This window comes from Oncorhynchus masou, chromosome 11 (assembly GCF_036934945.1).
Source record: "Oncorhynchus masou masou isolate Uvic2021 chromosome 11, UVic_Omas_1.1, whole genome shotgun sequence".
Classification (NCBI taxonomy): domain Eukaryota; kingdom Metazoa; phylum Chordata; class Actinopteri; order Salmoniformes; family Salmonidae; genus Oncorhynchus; species Oncorhynchus masou.
Window position 1 is genome coordinate 23,379,585 of NC_088222.1, and position 25,200 is coordinate 23,404,784.

The 25,200-nt window shown below is 41.3% G+C and overlaps 2 protein-coding genes across 7 annotated transcripts in view; both read left to right on the plus strand.

The window, feature by feature from the left end:
* The first annotated feature begins 1,476 nt into the window (after positions 1-1,476).
* Positions 1,477-7,975, plus strand: LOC135548352 (E3 ubiquitin-protein ligase NEURL3-like). The gene is made up of 4 exons (XM_064977864.1): positions 1,477-1,599; positions 6,008-6,511; positions 6,627-6,800; positions 7,042-7,975. The coding sequence occupies exons 1-4, from the start codon at positions 1,578-1,580 to the stop codon at positions 7,191-7,193; spliced, it is 852 nt and encodes a 283-aa protein (XP_064833936.1). The 5' UTR covers positions 1,477-1,577; the 3' UTR covers positions 7,194-7,975.
* Positions 7,976-8,579: 604 nt separating this feature from the next.
* Positions 8,580-25,200, plus strand: part of LOC135548353 (rab11 family-interacting protein 1-like) — a 34,135-nt gene continuing 17,514 nt past the window's right edge. For 3 of the 6 annotated variants that reach the window (XM_064977865.1, XM_064977866.1, XM_064977869.1), the window contains exons 1-3: positions 15,156-15,605; positions 21,879-22,309; positions 22,438-24,205. In XM_064977865.1, the coding sequence (XP_064833937.1) occupies positions 15,256-15,605; positions 21,879-22,309; positions 22,438-24,205 (2,549 nt within the window). In that variant the 5' untranslated portion in view covers positions 15,156-15,255. Of the gene's footprint in view, positions 8,740-9,091; positions 9,177-9,402; positions 9,559-10,083; positions 11,595-15,155; positions 15,606-21,878; positions 22,310-22,437; positions 24,206-25,200 lie in introns of those variants that run through there. The other 3 variants (XM_064977867.1, XR_010456808.1, XM_064977868.1) reach the window with 3 other exon arrangements.

Genomic DNA, 25,200 nt, shown 5'->3' on the forward strand with positions numbered 1-25,200 from the left:
TGATCTCGAATTGGAAGCCCCCAGTGAAGGTAAGCCTACACCAATTACACAATTAATTAGAATTTTATACAATTCACGATGTGGACAATTAATGACGGTGTAGAGTATTATAACTCAGGCTAGTGAAACACGTTTCGTCAACAACATACTCAGTGGTGAACTGAGCATGGTTAGGGTAGGGAGTGACCATTCGCGCGGACAAGCATACACATGCCAACCCGCCTAGACACATGTCCATGTGGACGCATATCCCAATGCATCCATATGACACTGGAAAAAAATGGCTGGCCTGAGCCATCTGAGTTGCCCAATCCATCCACCCGCAATGAAGATCCTTTGTTTTGTATACAGAGTGACCAGTAGATTGGCCAGACCACTCAGCCAGCACAAGCTGCCTGCATGTCCCAACACCCAGCCAGTATAGCTAGTAACTCTCACCCCAACACTGTTTTTCCTTCCTTCCCTCCTCTTAGTTTTGTTTTTTTCTACAGTTTCTCAAGGGGCCATGCAACAAACCAGTTCCATAGGCTCTGAAACTATTTCTGGGGAAAAATGATTGTAAGTGTGACAAGACTAAATGATGTTAGGCCATGCAGCAAACAGATTTACTTGAACTGAAGTACTTAGGCTTTTATATCACTAAAGCCAACTGATTTTTATGGATCTATCTATTGACACTGTTGCTTTCGTCATACTGAGTGAATTCGAAAATGAAAATGAAAGGTTGAATCAACGTTGTATCAAGGTCATTTCAATCTAAAAATATATGTAACGATTGTTGAATAAACGTGAAAACTGATTGGATTTGCAAAAAGTCATCATTTTTTTACCCAATTTTTAATTCCAATGACATGGTGAAACTATACTTTTTTTTCACTTTGAATTCACGTTAAATGTAAATCAAAACTAGACATTGAAATTACTTCTGTGCCCAGTGGGATGTTTGATTATCATTCATTAATGACTCTGTAAGTGTTGATGCCATCTACAGTACAATACCTTCACCTGGCTTTGTGTCATGTTCAGTGAGGGGGCAAGCTTGGCTCTTTCATCTGAAGACAGGTACTTATTCTGTTGAACGGTTGTCTCAGGGTTCAAGATTTGATAGCCACTGAAGGTTGATCTGGTGTGTTGAACTTTTCTGTCTGTATTGCTTCTGACTCAGGTTAGAGAACAGAACACAGTAAACACATCATAATGGCCATTCACAGCCCCATTTACATTCTGTATCGCCCCATTTTATCTAAATAATGTATGCATTAAGATAAAACTAGTGAATGAAAAAATTATGTAAAAAATTGTTTAAAAAACAAAACAATTATTGTGGTATTCATAAACATCAATCAATGATACAACTCCTCTTCTTTACTGAATAAATAATATAAACAAATTAACAGCATACATTTTGCAAATTAATTTTGCTGAGCGGAGAAGAGTGAAGAGGTTGTTCTGTCTCAAAACAAAACTAGACACCTGTCACACCAACACAAGCCAACGTCACTGCTGCCCTGCTACTGTATCAGTCCAGTATGTAGATAGACAATAACCACACTTCAAGACAGGCAAACCTGAAGAGAATGGGGAACAGTAAGAGCATTGGTAAGAATACAATATTAATACTATTCACATTCTGATGTGTTCAACAACAGATGTGTAGACAGATATAACACATGTACAGACATTAAATATAATATAATTTAAACATAAGCATTAAGGTGTCTGTAATAGAATATACTTGTGAAAAACGTGTACACATTATTAAATCCATTTTTATAGCTTCCCAATTTTTTTCTTACAATGGTTTACTAAATTGCTCGGTGGCTTTAAAAGCCCCCTGTCTGTCATCTAGGGGGCATACACATTATTGGTAAAAACATAGCAAAAATTGCTATTCTAAAATGAAATGGTAATCTATTAATAACAAGCAAGGCTGGGGAGTAACGGATTACATGTAAAGGATAAAAAAAAACTGTAATCCGTTACCAGCAAAACTATTGTTATCAGATTACAGATACTTTTGAAAAACTAGAGATTACTTCGAGGATTACTTTTAAATTCAGAAAGGATGTTTGCGGATTTTTTGTTTCACACTTCTCTGTTTTTTTCAATGACATTCAATTCAGCATTGAAAAAAGGGCGTTTACAACTGGATCGCGGGAAAAGAGCAGGAATAGGTTTTCGTAGGCTACAGTCCAAGCTATGTCTTCCAAATGTGCGACTGCTGTCGGTATCCAAAGATTTTTCAATTTGAATAAACGCTTGGAGGTAAGGATGACAGCAGTGGTGTAGTCTACGGCGATACGTTTATGATTTATTTTTTATATCGACACAGCGCATTGGTGTGAAGCACAACGTTCCTCTCTCATTTAGCTATTTTCGGTTTACGGATTGTGGTTGTTATGGATGTCTGTTCACAAATCTAAATGTGTATTTGAACCCAATAATGGTTGAACTCAAGAAGTTTAAAACTGCCAATCAATCATTATTTTTGAAACCAGTGGACGGCCTGTGAAAAATGCGTTCTTGTAACAGCTGCATAGTGCGGATCCAAGCCTATGGAATACGTTTTTTATTTGTATTGCTCAGTCTAATTCATGCTGATATTTTTTTTTTATCCATAGGCCTAATGGACACATGTGCAAACTCGCACCCTTTTGATAGACTTAAAAAGAGGCCATCTGTAGTTGCTACATCCATTTGTGGATTTATAAATTATATACATATATACATATATGTATCCATTGATTCTGGTCAGTCCTTGCATCCATAGCTCTGTCTATTAATCTGAGAGTGGTTACATTTTTCCAGGGCCATTCCTCAGCTTTTTACCAAAACAGAGGCTGGGCGGCTGTTTTGTTATTGTTTCATCAATTGATTTGCCCTTTAAACAGCTGCATATTATCAAGATATCAAAGTGTCACCAACAAAAAGGTAAACAATTGGCCTATAGCAAATGCAGCATATGGCATAATTTTTAACATGTAAATAGCGCTTTTCAGTAGTGCTCAAAGCTTGCCATTCCATGAGCACAGCATTTATTTTTCAACTGGAATCAATGAGCCCAATCAGTCCTCCATGACAACAAAATCATAAACAACAGAGTAGGGCTGGCTATTAAATCCTTAGTTTTGGGGTCATGCTCAGGTAAAACAATTTGGCTAATCTATATTTCCAAGTCCTATTCTTGAAGATCAAGGGGTATAACATGTATTGGAATTACTGGAATTCTGATAGACTTTGGTTTCTAATGTAAATGTATATTTTAATCATATTATTATATGTAGTAGAAAGCAATGGGTTTGAAGAAGCCTACATAACCAACCCATAAAGTAACATTTTACAATTATATATGGCCAACTTTAACATTAATTTATCCTGCAATAGCTGTCATTCAATTGGTAACATACATTTTTGTCTTCTTCTAATGGGGAAAGTAATCTAAAAGTAACGGAATGTAATCAGGTTACATTACTGAGTTTGGCTCATCCAAAAGTTACGTTACTGATTACAATTCTGGACAGGTAACTAGTAACTGTAATGGATTACATGTAAAAAGTAACCTACCCAACCCTGATAACAAGACATAGATGTCCATTGTTGTTTGTATATAGTTGGTGCAGGTAAGAAAATGAACATCCAATTCTAAATCTGGCAAATATATAAAGAGACCAATTATCAGCAAGTATCTAACAAAATATTTAATGAAAGCCAATGTGAAATGCACCCAGGTAATACCATACAAGCACAGACATTGGAATGTTTGTGGAGTCATAAAATGCCGTACACTAATTATAGGAGTTTAACATCCATTTCTGTAGGCCTATAGAAAACTTTCTTCCCACGGGATCTTCTTAATCATGTGCAGCAGGGTACCAGGAGGATGTTTCCTAGAGATGGTTTGCATACAACAATGTCAATAATCACAAAGAGATGCCTTCAAGATCGCTTAGCGGAACACAAGTATGTCAGAGGTAGGCAATGAAGACTAGGCAGGGCACTACAAGTCCTTACACCATGGTGACACTGCCTCCCTACAAACTATGGGTGTTGATCGTGTTCCGGCCTGACATAGAAAAGGAAATCATCTTAAACAGCTAAATCCAAGGCAAAAGTTTTGTGATTTACAAACTACAGGCCACTAAGTACCCTGGTTTAAATGAAGATATGGATTTCTCACCTTTCCTGTAGAGTCTTGAGAAGTCCCTTTGCTGTCATCTAGTAGTAGACCTATTGTTTTTTTGCCCTCTGCTGTGTTTAGTCTCCTGCCTCCATGTTTGTTGTTATCTAGTGTACTGTAAAATAGATTTCGCCCAGTCATTCAAGGTTAGAACTACTTTTCTAAGGATTCTGATGCTTCTAGCTTTGATTTTCATTTTGATAAAATACTGTATCTATACTGAACAAAAATATAAACGCAACATGCAACAATTTCAACGATTTTACTGATTTACAGTTCATATAAGGGAATCAGTCAATTGAAAAAATTTTATTGGGCCCGAATCTATGGATTTCACATAATTGGGGATGGGAACAGCAATCGGTAGGCTTTGGAGGGCATATGTTCACCGACTTAGGAGCCAGGCGCACCCAATGGGGAGCCAGGCCCAGCCAATCAGAATGAATTTTCCCCCACAAAAGTGCAGTTTCATCAACTGTCCGGGTGGCTGGCCTCAGATGATCCCGCAGGTGAAAAAGATGGATATGGAGGTCCTGGGCTGGCGTGTTTACACATGTTCTGTGGTTGTGAGGCCATTATGGTGTACCTCCAAATTTTCTAAAATGGCGTTGGAGGCGACTTATAGTAGAAATATTAACATTCAATTCTCAAACAGCTCTTGTGGACATTCATGCAGTCAACATGCCAATTACACACTTCCTCAACACTTGAGACATCTGTGGCATTGTGTGTTGTGACAAAACTGCACATTGCAGGACAGCGGAGTCAATCACCACCTTCCGGAGACACCTGAAACCCCACCTCTTTAAGGAATACCTAGGATAGGATAAAGTAATCCTTTCCACTATTGTAAAGTGGCTGTTCCACTGGATGTCATAAGGTGAATTCACCAATTTGTAAGTCGCTCTGGATAAGAGCGTCTGCCAAATGACTTAAATGTAAATGTAAATGTAGAGTGACCTTTTATTGTTCCCAGCACAGCGTGCACCTGTGTACTGATCATTCTGTTTAATCAGCTTTTTGATTTGCATCACTTGTCAGGTGGATGGATTATCTTGGCAAAGGAAAAATGCTCACTAACAGGGATGTAAACACATTTGTTAGAGAAACAAGCTTTTAGTGCGTATGGAACATTTCTGGGATCTTTTATTTCAGCTCATGAAACATGGGACCAACACTTTACATTTTGTGTTTATAGTTTTGTTCAGTATATTTAACTTTTTGATGTGTATAGCATTGCTTACTAGGTGTTGTCCTCTGATTTCTGTAACTAATCTCCCCTTCAAATCAGGGTTGATTGGAAAATGCTGTCAAAAAGAGGACATCGTATTATCGTATCTTTGTACTCCCTGACTAAGGCCATGCAGCCAAAACGCGTCTGCGTTTGTAATCTTTGTTTCCATTAAACATGCCATACAAAAAAAGCCATTTTAATGAACTATGTGAAGAGTGCCTTGGTCCTTCATTTTTGATGACCAATTTACCCCTTTTACCAAATACGTTAATAATTAATGTCATTTGGACTTCAGCAAGAGATAATGAAACTAAAGGATCAGTGAGATCTTTGCTATAAAACCATAAACTCAAGGACTTTGAGGCTTAAGTGTAGTCAAGACCATAATATGAATAACAAAGTTCACTAATATTTTTTTATAGTACATGAAATGTGATGAAGGTATTAAGCACAGGAAACCCATAAACTTCATCTTCACACTTGTCATGACTTGTCTGTAAACTGCGAGAATGTTTACACTTATCTTAAAGTTTTCTGAAGGAAAGTAGACTTGCCATTAGACCACAATTAAAAATAATCTTCCTCCCTCTCTTTAGAATTTTGTCCAAAACATGGGCGTCACTGTCTGGGGCCCCTGTTCTTCCATAAAGGGGTATTGGGGACCCAGGTGTGTCTGAGTCTGGGAGGTAGGCGTGTGGAGAGGAACAGAGAGACCTTCCAGAATGGTCTGACCTTCAGCAGTCGTCCAGTCAGGGTCCAGGAGAAGATACATCTGCGGGTGGAGCTTTGTGACCAGCACTGGAGTGGAGCTTTGCGGCTGGGATTCACCTCCATACCCCCCTCCTCCCGTGGGCCACTCTTCCCCCCTGCCATGGCCATCCCTGACCTCACCACCACCGACCGGTACTGGGCATCCCCCGTGCCCTCCAGGCTCAACATGCCAGGGGCAGAGCTCCGCTTCTGGGTAACCCCTAAAGGGGTGCTGGTGTACGAGGGGCCAAATCGTGTGAGGTACCTGCTCCTGAAGGGGGTGGATGTGAGAAGCCCCCTCTGGGCTATTATAGATGTCTACGGGCAGACCAGAGCTGTGCTCTTATTGGGTGAGGCATTTGGTGAATTTCTTGTTTAATCACATGTAAAAATCTATTTTGTTCCAGATTATATCAAAATACTACTTAACTGATCTGTCCTTTATATTATTCTTCCATTCCTCAGGATCAAAACAAAAAAGATGTAATAAGCGGAGGTCCTGCCCTCTCCCTCCTCCTCCCTCTGTGTCTTATGAGGACAGCTGCATGTGTGTGAACAATGGTCATCCCAGTTGCACCCCTCGGGGCATCCACCTCCCCACTGACCCTATCACTAACACACAGATGGACTCCTCTGCAGGTTAGTAACCAACTGCATTATTAAAGTCTAGTCATTCAGGATGGGGAGTGTAAAAGCAATAAAATTGATATGGTTACAATACAGTTTAATTTCAATGTTTAGAATAATATGGATTTCTGTTGATCGTGTTCTTTAAAGGTACTGTCGTCTATTTACCATGTAGTTCTCTTTGCAACTTCTGTCTTGGCTTGGTGATCATAATGTTTTGTTGTTGTTGTTGTTTATCTATCCTACACTGTAGAGCGGGACTTGGTTGAAGATTGCGCTGTGTGTCTATCCTTGAGAGCTTCTGTGGTCCTATCCTGCGGGCACCGCTGCCTGTGCCAATGCTGCGCAGTGCGCGTCACCACCGAGTTCGGAATCTGCCCGCTGTGTCGCCAGTCAATCAGATAGCGAGGACAGGTGGAAAGAAAGTTGACTGACAAAAATTGAAAGCACATTTTATATACCAGGTGAAATCGCACATCATTAGTTCATTGTTATGGATGTGCCAAATAAATGTCACTAGAAAACACCTTAGACAAATGCAGTTACTTTGTTGTTACTCTGGCTGCACTGTTTGACGTGACCTTAAGTTTGCCATAGTTGGCTAGCTAGCAAGGGAAAAGAACATTGCCAGCCAGTATGGCAGTAGAACATTTAGACAGAACGACTGGGGTCGCGTCCATAGATACTGAACAAAAATACTTAATGACTGGGTCACGTCTCTGGCAACGAACCGATAGAAAGAATGACCTGCTGGCTTGGGTAGCAACCCTAGGTTTGTGTCGGGACTATATGTTTCGGGTCAATATGTTGTGGAAGGATGAAATAGTATGAATAAATTCATAAAAATAACATTTTCAATGAAAATATTAAATAATTTGAATATGTTGGTAACCCCTTGTATAAAAGTGATAATACCCTCGAAGCCGGTGTTTGGAGGATATATTGCCACCATTTGCAGGCCCTTGACTTCTTCTCGGGCCTAACAACACCCGTGCCAATATATCCTCCAAACACCAGCTTCGAGGGCACTATCACTTAAATAACAGGCCCAGGCTATGCTGTGTGAGATGAATAGGCTTTAGCCTACTACTTGATGTACTGTAGGCCTAGACTTTGTCAATGTACAGATGTGTTCATAGTTTAACTATATAAATCCACATGTAAATAAAAGTGCATTTATCCTCAAAGGTACACCGTTCTTTTTATTTGTATTTTTACATTGTATTTTTTTAGCAGTCACTCTTGTCCAAAGCGATTTACATCTTAAGATAGCTAGGTGGGACAACAACATATCACAGTCATAGTAAGTACATTTTTCCTCAATAAAGTAGCTATCAATGAGCAAGGTCACTTTCGATGGGCCTAAGGACATTATATTCATAGTCTGGTAAAAACAGCAAGTTAATCTTGTCAAAATGTAACAAAGCAACAGTAAACATGTCGTCCACCACGAATGATTCTCCCCTCAGGCCAATTAGTGACGACGAAAGTAACTCGCTCATTTCAAAACAAATACAAACATTTATGTAGATAGGCCTTTCCCATTAAGGTATCTTATTTTCCCTATTGGATTGTTTTAGCTTCATTCATTCACACATCCCGATGCTTTAGACCTAAACTGGAGACGCGCATGGGACGGAGTAGCAGCCTGTCACGTTCATGTGCTAGTCAGAACTAGGGAACTCGGAAATGTCAGACTTGCTAACGGACTGTAGATATACTTGTGGCGTGTTTAACGAATCAACAAGTAGAACTTTCCGAGTATCCCAATTCCGACTGGTACATGAATACGGCATAATCATGCTTTGTAAGTGTTCCCGCACGTCATCAATTTCCTAATTGCCTCAGGGCAGTCTCTCAACTAAGGGTTTAGTCCCGGGTACAGGTCGAGGTTCTATATATTTGTCTTAAACTGTCTGCAAGCTTTTTTTGTCTGGGCATGGCAATGCAGGTGAGTTTAATTTTCGGTTGAATTTAAATGCACTATTCATATTTGTCAAATAAATAATTGTTGTCTATTCCTTTGACATGTCTCTAATGTTGTTTAGACTACATTAGTTTTGTCCTTTTGAGTATTGTGCTATAAACAATAAGCAAAAGCATTTGTAAGTCATGTGGGAGAGGGCAGCAGTTCAATAATAACAATAGTTTATTAGACAGGCATTGGAAAAGTAACATCATAGGTCTACATTATTATGAAATACTACAGGCATAAGGTTTTAACTCTACAGTATGTTATATATTACTCTAGTGTGTACCAGTAAGTCTACTTACTGACAGAGATACAATCTCTTCATGTACAGATGTAATATTCCAGGACAGCGCCTGTACAGAACGTTCTGCCTAACTTGACTTCCATACCTAGACATGTCTTCCATGAATCTTGTGGTAAGGAAGATTGATCATATCCCCAAAAACAACAAGAGGTGACTGACTCAGGAGAGTAAATTGATTTTAAGGTCATAGCCAACATATTGTGATTAAAGTTTTCTGCCCCCATGTGGCTACTCTGTATGCTGCCCCATGCAGGGACAGGTGACTATTCCAATTACAGTTGCAAGGGTATGTAGTGTATGACAAATGTAATAATTGCATAATTATTCTCCGCTCTTAGATATTTGTCACAGTTGTGATGTCCCCAGGCAGAGGCGTCTTCTTCTGGACTCTGAGGTCTACCAGAGAATCCAGGGTAGGAGAAAAACACCCACAGACCCTCGCCAGTCCAACACCTTCCACCTGATACAGGAGGTGCTGGAGGAAGACTGTAGAAGTGAGTATTTCCATGTTACAATTTATAGAAAACTTATTTTACCCTTTTGGACATACTGAGAGCCAGGTTATCTATAAGAACAGATATATGGACGAGCAATGCCAGAGCAGAACAGACTTAGATACAGTAGAATAGTATAGAATACAGATTAGTAATGAGTAATGGAAGATATGTAAACATTGTTAAGTGACTACGATACCGTAGCAGTATAGAAAACAGTATATACATATGAGATAAGTAATGCCAGATATGTAAACATTATTAAGTGACTACGATACCGTAGCAGTATAGAAAACAGTATATACATATGAGATAAGTAATGCCAGATATGTAAACATTATTAAAGTGACTAGTGTTCCATTCCATAAAGTGGACAGTGATTTCTAGTCTATACCTACAGGCAGCAGCCTCTAATGTGCTAGTGATGGTTGTTTAACAGTCTGATGGCCTTGAGCTAGAAGCTGTTTTTCAGTCTCTCTGTTCCAGCTGTAATGCACCTGTGCTACCTTTGCCTCTGGATGATAGTAGGGTGAACAGGCAGTGGCCTATGTGTGTGTTCAGATGCGGCCCTGCATACCCAAGAAAATCCTTAGACACGGCCGCCCAGCAATCCCTCCTGTTGAGAGTGCAGATGTTCCACAGATGTCAAAGCTGTGGAACTCTCATTGTGTAATAATAAGACTCTGCTATTGGTCTCAAGTAAAATATTTACTTTCTTCTCAGGGTGTGCCATGATATAGTCACCAATTATTGTGTCACAAGTATTTTTTTAAACAACTTGTTGAGCTATTCCAGCGGATGCCTTCACACAGAGTTAATAGTCAATGTACAAACTGTCCAAAGTCAATGTAACATTGCATGCTGTACTGTATCATTCTGAGATCCATGCAGCTGGGTAAATGTTTGATCCTCTGTGCCATTGACTGTAATGGTAATGGAGTTCCTTTCTCTGTAACACTCAAGACGTCAAGATCAAAGAGGGGCATCACAGGACTGGATAAGCCTTGCCAAGACCCAGATCTATCAGAACTAAAACACAGCAACCATGGTTCTAACCTTAAGATACATCTAACATACTACTACCACCACCATCTCCCCACAGAATAGACACATTTTACAATGATAACTCACAGGCTACTTGTTGTCGGACCAAACCCAGGACACATGATGTGCTTTACTTGTGCTTGAGAGGGGACAACCTTGTCAAATGCATTTATTGGTGTATTATATTTGTGTGCAGTAGGGGGCAACCTCTACACATTTGCTGCCTGAGTTAGTTTACTCAAAGTGTGTCTGTAAGATCGTATTATGATCAAACGACATAATTTAATTATGTGTAACCATACTATGCATTTATTGTAGATATTGGGCTGTTATATCACATTGTTACGTAAGTGGTAATAAGTTGAAATAGAATGTTATTATGTAAATCAACATTAAAGTGATCACTCCTTTGAATAAGAGGTGAGACATTTGCATGAGATATATAAGAATGCCCTGAAGGTATATGTGGAAGATGGACATTCAACATTCAGCAGGGGGCAGAAATCCGGAATGATTATAAACCACCTCTTTCAATACAGAATGCCTCAAGAATCAATCTTAACTGGCAAATGGGTTTCCAGGATAACACTGAGAAGATATTTATTGTACTGTGAGATAGTTTTAGAACTCAAACCATGATTGGATGTTTAGTTTTTTCCCCAAGAGGCAATTCAGTTCTCTTCCAACAGTCAAAATGAACCTTCTCTGGAACATACTTTTAAACTGGTCTAGCTGTGTCTTGAGTCAATTTCTACTAGAAAAATAATTGTTCTGATGTAAATAGAGATGGGTAAGGTACATTGGAGCCACATTATGGTGGCTGTGCAGAGATACATTTTTCTCCTCAATGCTCCCTAAAAATAATTAACCTTGAGTGACTGGATAGATATTGCCTGCAGGCTCATGGTTCACTAGACCTGTCCTGGTGAAGCTGGATTTAACATTACAGCCATGATGATTTGACTGACATACAGATGAAGTCAAAAGTTTACATACACTTAGGATGGAGTCATTAAAACTCGTTTTTAACCACTCCACAAATTTCTTGTTAACAAACTATAGTTTTGGCAAGTCAGTTAGGACATCTACTTTGTGCATGACACAAGTAAGTTTTCCAACAATTGTTTACAGACAGATTATTTCCCTTATAACTCACTCTATCACAATTCCAGTGGGTCAGAAGTTAACATACACTAAGTTGACTGTGCCGTTAAACAGCTTGTAAAATTCCAGAAAATGATGTCATGGCTTTAGAAGCTTCTGATAGGCTAATTGACATCATTTGAGTCATTTGGAGGTGTACCTGTGGATGTATTTCAAGGCCTACCTTCAAACTCAGTGCCTCTTTGCTTGACATCATGGGAAAATCTAAAGAAATCAGCCAAGACATCAGGAAAAAAATTGTAGACCTCCACAAGTCTGGTTCATCATTGGGAGTAATTTACAAATGCCTGAAGGTACCACGTTCATATGTACAAACAATAGTACGCAAGTATGAACACCATCGGACCATGCAGCCGTCATACCACTCAGGAAGGAGACGCGTTCTGTCACCTCGAGATGAACGTACTTTGGTGCGAAAAGTGTAAATCAATCCCAGAACAACAGCAAAGGACCCTGTGAAGATGCTGGAGGAAACGGGTACAAAAGTATCTATATCCACAGTAAAACGAGTCCTATATCGACATAACCTGAAAGGCTGCTCAGCAAGGAAGAAGCCACTGCTCCAAAACCGCCATAAAAAGCCAGACTACGGTTTGCAACTGCACATGGGGACAAAGATCATACTTTTTGGAGAAATGTCCTCTGGTCTGATGAAACAAAAATATAACTGTTTGGCCATAATGATCATCATTATGTTTGGAGGGAAAAGGGGGAGGCTTGCAAGCCAAAGAACACCATCCCAACCGTGAAGCATGGGGGTGGCAGCATCATTGTTGTGGGGGTGCATTGATGCAGGAGGGACTGGTGTACTTCACAAAATAGATGGCATCATGAGGTGGGAAAATTACGTGAATATATTGAAGCAACATCTCAAGACATCAGTCAGGAAGTTAAAGCTTGGTTGCAAATGGGTCTTCCAAAATGGACAATGACCACAAGCATACTTCCAAAGTTGTGGCAAAATGGCTTAAGGACAACAAAGTCAAGGTATTGGAGTGGCCATCACAAAGCCCTAACCTCAACCCTATAGAAAATCTGTGGGCAGAACTGAAAAAGTATATGTTAGCAAGGAGGCCTACCAACCTGACTCAGTTACACCAGCTCTGTGTGGACCAAAAGTCACCCATCTTATTGTGGGAAGCTTGTGGAAGGCTACCCGAAACGTTTGACCCAAGTTAAACAATTTAATGGCAATTCTACCAAATCCTAATTGAGTGTATGTAAACTTCTGACCCACTGGGAATGTGACGAAAGAAATAAAAGCTGAAATAAATCATTCTCTCTACTATTATTCTTACATTTCACATTCTTAAAATAAAGTGGTGATCCTAACTGACCTAAGACAGTGAATTTTTACTAGGATTTGTGAATTGTGAAAAACTGAGTTTAAATGTATTTGGCTAAGGTGTATGTAAACTTCAGACTTCAACTGTACATAGGTTAGCTATCAGGAACAGGTTGGTAGTAGCTACTAATTCTCACATGTGTAAACCTATACTGTCCTGTCTTGGATTATATAGTGTTTTCATTAGTGGACCTGATAAAATATGTGCATGTAAACTCAGCAAAAAAAGAAATGTCCTCTCACTGTCAACTGCGTTTATTTAAATTTTATTTTATGTGTAAATATTTAAATGTAAATATTTGTATGAACATAGCAAGATTCAACAACTGAGACATAGACATGTTCCACAGACATGTGACTAACAGAAATGGAATAATGTGTCCCTGAACAAAGGGGGGTCAAATCAAAGGTAACCGTCTGTATCTGGTGTGGCCACCAGCTGCTTTAAGTACTGCAGTGCATCTCTTACTCATGGACTGGACCAGATTTGCCAGTTCTTGCTGTAAGATGTTAACCCACTCTTCCACCAAGGCACCTGCAAGATCCCGGACATTTATGGTGGGAATGGCTCTAGACCTCACCCTCCGATCCGACCTGCTCAATGGGATTGAGATCCGGGCTCTTCGCTGGCCATGGCAGAACACTGACATTCCTGTCTTGCAGGAAATCATGCACAGAGCGAGCAGTATGGCTGGTGGCATTGTCATGCTGGAGGGTCATGGCAGGATGAGCCTACATGAAGGGTACCACATGAGGGAGGAGGATATCTTCCCTGTAACGCACAGCATTGAGATTTCCTGCAATGACAACAAGCTCAGTCCAATGATGCTGTGACACACTGCCCGAGACCATGAAGGACCCTCCACCTCCAAATCGATCCCGCTCCAGAGTACAGGCCTCGGTGTAATGCTCATTCCTTCGACGCTAAACGCAAATCCGACCATCCCCCCTGGTGAGACAATACTGCAACTCGTCAGTGAAGAGCACTTTTTGCCAGTCCTGTCTGGTCCAGCGACAGCGGGTTTGTGCCCATAGGCAACGTTGTTGCCGGTGATGTCTGGTGAGGACCTGCCTTACAACAGGCCTACAAGCCCACAGTCCAGCCTCTCTCAGCCTATTGCGGACAGTCTGAGCACTGAAGGAGGGATTGTGCGTTCCTGGTGTAACTCGGGCAGTCGCTGTTGCCATCCTGTACCTGTCCCGCAGGTGTGATGTTCGGATGTACCGATCCTGTGCAGGTGTTGTTACACGTGGTCTGCCACTGCGAGGACGATCAGCTGTCTGTCCTGTCTCCCTGTAGCGCTGTCTTAGGCGTCTCACAGTACGGACATTGCAATTTATTTCCCTGGCCACATCTGCAGGCCTCATGCCTCCGTGCAGCATGCCTAAGGCACGTTCATGTAGATGAGCAGGGACCCTGGGCATCTTTCTTTAGGTGTTTTTCAGAGTCAGTAGAAAGGCCTCTTTAGTGTCCTAAGTTTTCATAACTGTGATCTTAATTGCTTAAGCTGTTAGTGTCTTTATGACCATTCTATAGGTGCATGTTCATTAATTGTTAATGGTTCATTGAACAAGCATGGGAAACAGTGTTTATACCCTTTACAGTGAAGATCTGTGAAGTTGTTTGTATTTTTACGAATTATCTTTGAAAGACGTGGTCCTGAAAAAGTGACGTTTATAATATATTTTTTCCGACCAGGATTTTGAATACCGCTCTTTTTTTTTATTTTTTTTAATTTTTTTTTACCGTACCATGATTCAACCAATTTCAGTGTTCAGCAGGAAATGTAAATTAAAACCAACTTTTTATTAATAGCTTACTACTTTAATATGACGTTTATACTATATTATTTTAGTGGATAACGTTTCCTCATAATATGGGTGGTATATTTCTCAGCTCAGGCATTCGATCCAAAATCGAGCTCCGTTAATCTGGGGAGTACCTTGGCTCAGCAAATGACCTGTCTTGCAAAAGTCTGCCGTACATCCTGTACAACATACCACGCCCACTCAGCTGTTTCCGCAACTTTCCATAAGTAAAAGGTTTTCCTCTGGCGAGGTACTCTAATGTATCTACTTAGCACACCGAAACGTTTCTAGACGGTATTGGTTTTCCTCGGGCTAAACCTCCGTAGGTGTCAGCCATGTCTCTATCAGACCAGAGCCGACAGTGTTATCCAACCAGTGTACAGGTAACTGTGGTTCAGGCAAGAAGCCTGAGGATAAAGGGGAAAAATGGCACCAACGACGCATACGCCATCATGCAGGTGGCCAAGGATAAATTCGCTACATCGGTGGCAGAGAAGAGCGTTGCACCGGTGTGGAAAGAAGAGGCCACGTTCGAGCTGCCGCTCTTCCACAACGGTAACACAGAAAAGCGTATGTTGCACGTCCATGTAATGCACCGGGCTCTCGTGGGACCTGACAAGTTGCTCGGCCAAGCAGTCATCAACCTGTTGGAGCTCAGCGAGGTTAAATCCCGTAATAAGACTGAGTGAGTGTTCTCGTCTCTGTCCAGTAATAGTCACAGCCTTACTATTTCTAGATTGCTCCAGAAAGGGCTTTGAGTTCCACAATTCCCTTTAAAATGAATCACTGTAGTTGAAATAGCCTAAGGCAATAATGGAGCGCCACAATGTCACCAATATTTGTCATCAATAGGGGTTGTAATTATACAAGAACAGGGACTGCACCATATTCCAATTGAGTAATAATCATCTGACTCAACATGTAACAAATGTTATAATGTAGTAAGTTATAAGAGCAGGACATAGGCCTAAAAATGTTGTCCTACAGTTTTACTCTGTCAGTTAATTCACCCAGCAGAGGTGCAACAACCAGTTGTTAGAGTGAAACAAGCCTATGGAATAAGTGCTTTCTCCCGTTGCTTTTTACTTCGCTCCTCTTCCCTTCACCTCCCATTGGGTGACACTGTTTGTTTTAGCAGCCTGGGTTTTAGCAGCCTTTAGCCCAATCATAACAGTGGAGTTTATAATGAGCACAACATCCCATTATGAGGGAGATTACCAAATTTTCACTTCAATGCAGCTATGACTGGACGTGACTTTGTCGTAGCAGGATGGGGTAATTAAAGTAGCAGGTTATGAGAATTAGTTTAAGGTTAGGAAAAGGGTTAAGGAAAATGTTCCTAACCTGCTATGAAAAGTGACTTTTGGACATAGATGTATCGAAGTTGTGTGTTTTTAGGGAGTCCCCAAAGTCAATACCTCACTAATTGCCTCTCCTCCTCTCCTCTCATGAGTCTTTAGTACATATCAGTGTTCTCTCCCTTTCTGAATATCTGTAAAGGAACTCATTGATTTTATTACAGGCCTCCTCTCCTAACCAATTAACCAATGGGTTTGCATTACTGAAGCCTCTGGCTGACCTTCCTCATTATTGCTCCTTGCTCAATGGTAGAATGACTGGGAAGGCTTTGCTGGACAGTTTATTGCTGACACAGTCTAACTGAAATAATATTATAAATACTGCAAAAGGATAAACAAACAACTTTCCTGCTGGGTCTTCAGTCAAACTGTTACTGTTTTCCTTCACACATTAAGTGAAGTCTTTGTTAACGAGTTGAGCAGCAGGTGGTTATTAATTAGGCTGCGGGCTTATTTATTTCACAACAACTTCTTGAGAAATATCATCCCGGATCAAAAATATAAACGCAACATGTAATGTGTAGGCCACATCTTTCATGAGCTGAAATAAAATACCCCAGACATTTTTCATACACACAAATATATTTCTCTCATTTCGAGCTCAAATTTGTTTTACATACCTGTTAGTGAGCATTTATCCTTTGCCAAGATAATCAATCCACCTGACAGGGGTGGCATATCAAGAAGCTGATTAAACAGGTACACCTTGTGCTGTGGACAATAAAAGACCACTAAAATATGCAGCTTTGTCACACAATACAATACCACAGATGCCTCAAGTTTTCAGGGAGTGTGAAATTGGCATGCTGACTGCAGGAATGTCCAGGAGCTGTTGCCAGAGAGAAATTAACATTCAATTATATCATTAGCTGCCTCCAACGACACTTTAGAGAATTTGGCAGTACGTCCAACCGGCCTCACAACTGCGGACCACGTGTACGTGTAACCACGTCAGCCCAGCACCTCCACATCCGGATTCTTGCGAGATTGTCTGAGGGGGTGCTGAGGCATATTTCTGTCTGTAATGAAGCCCTTTTGTGAGGAAAACCTCAATCTGTTGGGGAGCCAGGCCCTACCAGGCCCTACCAGGCCCACCCATGACAGGGCCCTTGCCCAGTCATGTGAAATCCATAGATTAAGGCCTAATTTATTTATTTCAATTGACTGATTTCCTTATATGAACTGTAACTCAGTAAAATCATTAAAATTGTTGCATGTTGCATTTATATTGTTGTTCAGTATACATCCCACTAAGCTTGTCTCTACGTCAATATCTTATTTAGCTGCTATACACAACAGCAGGTGATGTGCACGCCCACACACACTGATGTCCGGGAAGGGGGCACTCTTGAAAGTGAATATTACTGGCTCTTTTGTATGTGTTAGGAGAGCGCTTCTTGGTTAGACTGTATTAGAGTATGTCTACTTTGGTTATTGCATCTTGATCTTTCTGATTACCTTTACGGCTCAATATTTTCTGACAGAAATGGACGAATGTAACTCAGACTGGGAATGACAATCAAACAAGCAAGGGCAATGATCACAAGTCAGTCATAACGTGGCTAATAGGTTAGCACATCTATTGATATTGCAAGCTAAAATCATGGAGCCTAACGTTAGCTAGCTGCTAGGAGGATGTCATGTCATTCGAGGAGTGGGTGAGTGACTGACATTTTGCCCCTCATTGTTTTTCTATGGCTATACACAGCTAGAGATGCAGGTGTAATTTGGAATAGCTAGCAAGAACTTGAACAACTGTTATTCAGTTAGCCAGAGTGAATTTGCGAATGCAAGAGATATGCTATCTATCTACTCCAATTTCAGAGAACTCTCATCTGAGTGTGCCAGAGCACAGAATAACTGCTGAATTTACATATGCGCAACATCCGCTGATTATGGCCGGTGTCAATAAACGTAGGCAATGAAAGTAATAGTTAGTCACAAACGCTCTAGATAACATGTAAACAGCCTAACCAACTCTGGTAGGGCGAGTAAAATGGTCAGAGTGAGGTGTTCTCTCATTTGTGTCTGGAAGTAGCTAGCTAGCCAACTTTAGCCAGTTAGTTTTGGGTGCTTGGTTGAGACAAGCATGCATTGTTGGCAGGCAAGCTGCAGAAGGACAAGTAGGCTACAATTCCCAATTGTTTATCAGTTCAATTTTGAAGGCCAACTAGCTGAAAATGTTTGAGGGTTTACCTAATGTTCCTTTGTTAGATGTTAGCTCGTCTTTCTCTGGCTAACATTAGTTGATCTTTTTTGTTGTTGATGTGCATAACTAAGGGAGAGAGAGCTTATTTTTTTCATGGTTGTTTGATCAATAGGAATGTAAAGTTTGCAAATGTAAGTGGTATTGACATATTTGCAGAAATCCATTCAAGGTGTATTTTTGTGGCTTTTGGCGAATGAGTCTTAATGATCTAATGTTGCGCTGTTGCAACTGTCTGTAAACACACAGTCCAATTCAAAGTGAATGATGGCAGGCCTGTGTGCAAATGGCTTGTTTGCATAAGGCCTACTGTAGTTCTGATTGGCTATAGTGCACCGGTCTGCTTGTCCGATTCTTTTTACATTTTGTCATATTCTTCCTGGTGCTAAAATGCTGTCAGTTCCACTTGAAAGTGCATTCTCCATGATAGTAATTGGTCTCATGCAATCTGAGTAGGAGTCAGTCTGGAGACAGGGCTGAGGATCTCCATGGCTGATAGTCCTTTTTGCTGTGTGACAGTGATAGGTTCATCTGACATTATTGTTATCGTTGCCCTTTAGCTCAAATGCCAAACTTCAACAGAACATGTTTTCTCAGACATGAATTCTTCCCAGACCTACTTTCATATGCACTCCTCAAAGCCTCTCAAAAATGTTTTTATTTTTCTGGTCAAAGGATATCCATGCCAACTCATACAACCTGGTTCATACACCTTAGCCATGGTGGTATACAATAGCTATCAACGTTTGCAGCATCCCACAGGATTATCATTTTGAGTGCTTCATAAAATATTATATAAAACCAATATACACACACTTTGAGCCATATTGAGGAAGTTTTCTCATGGTTTGTTCTGCTCTGATTTCTCATTGTTGACTGTGGTGTACCTGATTTCTGCGGGGCCCAAATCCAGACTTAGCCTCACATTCTGGAGTGTTTTTTGGTGAAAAACAAACACATTTTTGCCTCTGCTCTCCCTCCCTCTCAGGGGGTAGGGACTTGACTGTGGCTTTACCAGCTCCCACACAGACTGTGTTATGTTTGACTTAAAGCAGATAACTGGTAATGTTTAAACAGCCTCACTGCCAATTCTCACTAGCTGCTGGAAATTATTTCTTACTAACTCTGAACTGTGTATACCTGCAAGCCCTCCTTTAACTATTTTCTAAAGGGGCAACATGGACCATGGAGATGTCGGCATCTGAAGGCCAGCATCCCTTCACTTTTTTTTTACCTTTATTTTACTAGGGATGAGGATGAGTATTTGGGGGGAATGAGTATTTGGAGGGAATTCACTCACTAAGTAACATGAAAGGAGGGTGTGTGAAGCTGCCTAATATTCCATGCTGGATCAGTATTTTAGACTCAATGGGAGAGGTGTTACATAAAAAAATTGTGTGTGTGTATGTATGTATGTATGTATGTATGTATGTATGTATGGCAGATAGGTCTCGGTAAATGTGTTGTTCTACAAGGTCAACCATAGTAGTATAGTGACCCTGGAGAAAATAAGGGTTATGTGCCTTGGGTATTCGAGCACCTTGGGTATTCGAACCAGCAACCTTTTAGTTACTGGCCCAATGCTCTAACCTGTCACCCCAGCTGACACCCCTACTTACCTTGTGCTACCTTTCCCCATTCGGTCCTCTCTAAAACACAGCTGCAGTAATAATGATGGAGTGAGTTGATGCTCTCTCTCACCCCATTCAATGATTCATCACATTTTTATTCTGTGAGTAGCCAGTCTCTCTCATGGCCTTTGTTTGGATTCACATTGAGTGCTTCACTGGAGATAAGAAGCTGCAGTCACAGCATTGTGTTCATTGTCCATTTTGTTTTTGTAACCTCCAAGAGGGTACTCATTGACACACACACACACACACACACACACACACACACACACACATCCTAACCCTAACCTTGCAGATCTAAGACCCCTAGCTGTCTCTTCCTGTCCTTTTTAATTTCCCTTCAGACTACAACTGGGTTGTTTTTTCAGGAAAGAGTTTTCAAGGAACAGACTACCTCAGGCCTTACGGGTTTTGCTTGACAGAGACTTTTACTGCTGCCTGAGCTCTTCAGTTCCAAACTATAAATCAGTGATTGTTTTGACAGATGTGTGTACCTTCTAGAATAACATAATAATGACATGTAGAATACAAACAGACAAACTAACCCCTCTTGTTTGATGTTTTATACAATAGTGATTTGTTGAAGGTCATTGAACCAGTCAGTACTTTGACCTTCATATCCTCAAAAGGAATCGTCTGTACTAGTGAACCTCTAAATGAAACAGATTTTAGGCATAGAGGAATTATATTTCTGGTATTCTGATTTTATATTTTGTGAACTCCATTCATAAATAGACAAGTGCCTGGGGATTTCTAAAGTCATTAATTAAATATGAACCTAAATTGATTGGAATTGACTCCGACAATATTTAGCATGCATACCCTGTAGCAGGGGGGACATGGTGAAAAAAATCACTCTCAGAACCCTCCAATGTAATCTATCAATTAAATTTTACATTGCAAAATTATTTCACTCCTGAAACCCGGTTCCCCCTTAAGTTGCCTTTTATGGTACATTAGTGTTTTAAGGCATGGTATTCAGTCTTAACAGAGTAGTGACAACAATTTATTAGGACGGCACAGTGATAGAAATATAATGAAATACCTAATGTTCCTGCTGGTGAACATTTAGTATGAATCATTATTGCCCAAACACTGACTCTCCAGAACACCGCATCATCAGTAATTTCCGCTGGTCCCTCCCACCCTTGGGCCAATACAGAGAGAGCTACTGTACTGATCACCGTTTCCATGGAGAAACTCTAAACAGTAAAAGGAAAAATGGCATCAGCCCCTACTTACTGGAATTATTCACTTGGTTATGATAAACCCTTGGAACCCTGTAACAAAAAGGAGAAAAAATAGCATCCTTAAATAAAGCTATGCTAGGGGTGAAAGCATTCTTTATTTGTGAAAAGCTATCACCATGTAGACTGTCTTTTTTTTAAAAGCTGGAGGGGAGGCCCAGAGGCAAGTGAATATACGTTATTGGATCCTCAGCCTTCCTCTGCTTATGCAGACTGGGAATGTTCAGACAGATCAGTCTGAACAGTGTGTGTTATCTGAAAAGAAGTGGTTAATGCCTACATATGTCAAGTTATTTCTGAGCTCACTTACAAGTTATTTTCAATGGCCATGAACCCCTGGAGGAGACGGCAGGCATCTTAAAAATAAAATATTATGTTGATTATTTTTTTCACTGTCTCACATTCATTTACACCTTTAGTTCTTGTGACATCTCTTGGAGAATAACAGCATTTGTTTTATACCAGTTATATTCGGTTGAATTGTTCTGATAAATAATACAGATTTTCTCTCGACAGATGGCATAAACTGCTGGACAAGGCAGGCAAGCCAGACAAAGACCGGGGAGAGGTGCAGGTGGACATCCAGTTTATGAAGAATAACATGACAGCCAGCATGTTCGACCTCTCTGCTACAGAAAAGCCGCACTCCCGCCTGGGAAGGTTCAAGGACAAGGTGCGAGGCAAAAAGGAGGGTCTGTCGGACACTGCGTCTGCCGTGGTACCATCCTTCACCCAGGTTCTGACGGACAGCGAGGGGGAGGGAGAGGGGGGTACAGACAAAGGAGAGAAAAAGAAGAAAAACAAGCTGAAGTCTCTGTTTTCTCCCAAGTCTAACCTGCAGCGTCACGGACTGTCTCAGTCTATGTCTGTCCTGGGCCCTCTGCCTGAGAAGAACTCCTCATTGAGTGGCAGCCGCTCCACAAGCCTCAATGTGGACTCCTCTGAAGGTGAGGATCATCATAGGCTGTCCATTCAGTAGATAATATAGCAGCATTATCTATTAGAAAATGCTTATGTTATACAGTATGTCTTTGCAGATCTAACCTTTCCCCGTTTCTTTCTTTCTCATCCAAAGGTAAAAATAAATTAAAGTTTCAGACCCATAAGCGCACAAGCAGTTCTCTGTCCCTAGGGCGCTCTAAGATTCCTGTCCTGCTTGCAGAGCAGAGTAACCTGTGCATCAACGGCACTCACATGTACACAGAGGAGCCCCAGCCCCGGAGCGCCCGCACTGGCTCCAACTTTAGCCTGGCCAGCTCAGGCCTTGCCTCCATGGAAGACCTGCGCAAGGCCCAGGGTCGTAAGAGCTCCGGCACCTCCATGGACTCCTTCAGGGCCCTGAAGCAGCCTTCGACCTGGGCAGAGGAAGAAGAGAGGGCTATGTTGGATGAGGAGAGGAAGAAAAAGGAAGTGCAGGAGAGGAAGAAGTTAGACGAGGAACAAGAGAAAAGCAGGATTACGGAGGAGGAGGGGGAAGAAATGAGGCTAGAAGAGGAACAGGAGGAGAGGAGTCTGAAGGTGGAGGGAGAGAACAGCATTTGGAAGGAAGACCAGGAAAAGTGGAGGTTAGAGGAGAAAAGGAGAGAAATGGAGGAACAAGAGAGGTGGGAAGAAGAGGAAAGAATTAGGAGAGAAGAACATGAAATAATGAGGGAGGATATACTGAGAAAGGAGGACGAGAGGAAAATGAGGGAGGTGGAGGAAAGATTGAAGAGGGAGAAAGATGAGAGGATTAAGAAGGAAGAAAGGATTAGGAGAGAACAGGAGGAGGGTATGCAAAGAAGAGAGGAAGAGGAGAGGAAGATGAGGGAGGAGGAAGAAAGACTAAGGAGGGAACAGGAGGATATACTGAGAAAAATAAGGGAGGAGGAAAGGAGGGGTGAAGAAAGAATAAAGAGAGAGGCTGAAGAAAAAATGAAGAGAGAGGAAAACAGAGTGAAGGAGGAGGAGGAAGAAAGGAGGAGGTTTGAGGAGGAGGAAGAAAGAATGAAGAGAGAGGATGATAGGCTGAAGGAGGGGGAAGAAGAAAAGAGGATTGAGGCGGAAGAAGAGAGAATGAAGAGAGAGGACAGAGTGAGGGAGGAGGAGGAAGAAAGGAGGAGGAGGATTGAGGAAGGAAGAATGAAGAGAGAGGCTGAAGAAAGAATGAAGAGAGAGGAGGACAGAGTGAGGAAGGAGGAGGAGGAGGAAGAAAGGAGGAGGAGGATTGAGGAGGAAGAAGGAAGAATGAAGAGAGAGGCTGAAGAAGAAAGAATGAAGAGAGAGGAGGATAGGCTGAGAAAGGAGGAAGAGCTTAGGAAGATTAGGGAAAAGGAAGAAAGGCTAAAGAGGGAGGAGGAGGACGATATGCGGAGAAATGAAGAAGAGCAGAGGAAAATGAAGAATGAGGACGAAAGGAGAATAGAGCAGGAGATGTTGAGAAAGGAAGAAGCAGAAAGAACGAGGCTTGAAGAGGAAAGGGAAGAGGATAGAAGAAGAGATGAGGAGCAGGGAAAACTGATGGAGGCGAAAGAGAGGTTTAGGGTGGATGAAGAAAATATGAAAAAAGAGGATTTGAGAGGACAGGAAGAAGAGATGACAGAGAAGGAGAAAAAGAGGAATGCACAGATGGAGAAAAATCAAAGGCATGAGGAGGTGAGGGTAAAGTTGGACAAAGTTGAACAACCGATAAAGCAGAATAGAGAGGCAGAGGCCATCGTGTGCAATAATCCTTTTGAGGAAGTCTCTCCTACCACTTCATGTGATGACAACTCTTCAAATATCCTGTTTGAGGAGACCCCCACAACTTCTCCTACTGGTCCCATCAGCTGCCGAACAAATAAAGTATCAGCAGTCAACCAGAGGTCAGTCCCACTCCCAAACCACACACACACACACGAACACACTCTCACACATGCACACTCCATCACTGTCTCGGTTCCCCAGAATTGTGTTACCCCTTGGGTGTCATAAATTATGGATGCACTAGTTATTTAGCCTGCAAAAGCAGTAGGTGGTCTCCAAAAGCAACACACAAGTTCCTCTTGCTCTGTCTCCTCATCCACACACGCCTACTAACGTCCCTGTCTCGTATCCTCACTGAACTCTCATTCAGACATCCTCTTTCATCTTCCAACAGAACTGTGTAAATTATGCTAACATTCTCTTTTCCTGTGGTGTCAGTGAAGGGTGGCACAAGTCTGATTAGAGTGGAAAACCTGCCAATTTGTCTGAGAATACTTTTATACAACCAGTTAATCAGGCCAGGCAAGAAGCCTGATTTATGGATGTGGGACAGTCAGTAAAGCTGCTTGTAGAAACTCAGCAGGATGCAATTGGGAGGATTTTATTGGATCTGTACAGTTGTGGCACAAAATACAGATTTGAGCAGAAAACCTGTTGCTTTATCAGACTTTAGTACAGGAAAGTGTTCTGTCTAATATATTAAGTAATTTGAAACGCTTGGTAAGAGTTAGATCTCAGTGTTGGTGTCGTGGGTATTTGGTGTGAAGGGAGTTTGTAAGCTAGATGTCATGGTATGTTTGTCTGTGTGGTGCATGACACTACTCCAACATGCACATCTCATTAAAGCACAATCCCCTAAAGCAAAGATGGGCAACTTTGATGGGGGTGGGGGCCACAAAAAAATCTAAACTCATGAGAGGCTGCAGTTGTTCGCGGTTCTGCGTACCCACAAACATATCATTTTGTCATGGGGCGGAGAGGAAAATAAGCTGTTTTACAGCTAAATTTCCTGTAATTTTAAACATTTTTCCATAGGGTGGAGAGAAATGTTTTCAATTTTCAAAATGATATCTGAGTGAAAGTGACAATCAATTGGGGCCCCCCAGCCAGTAAT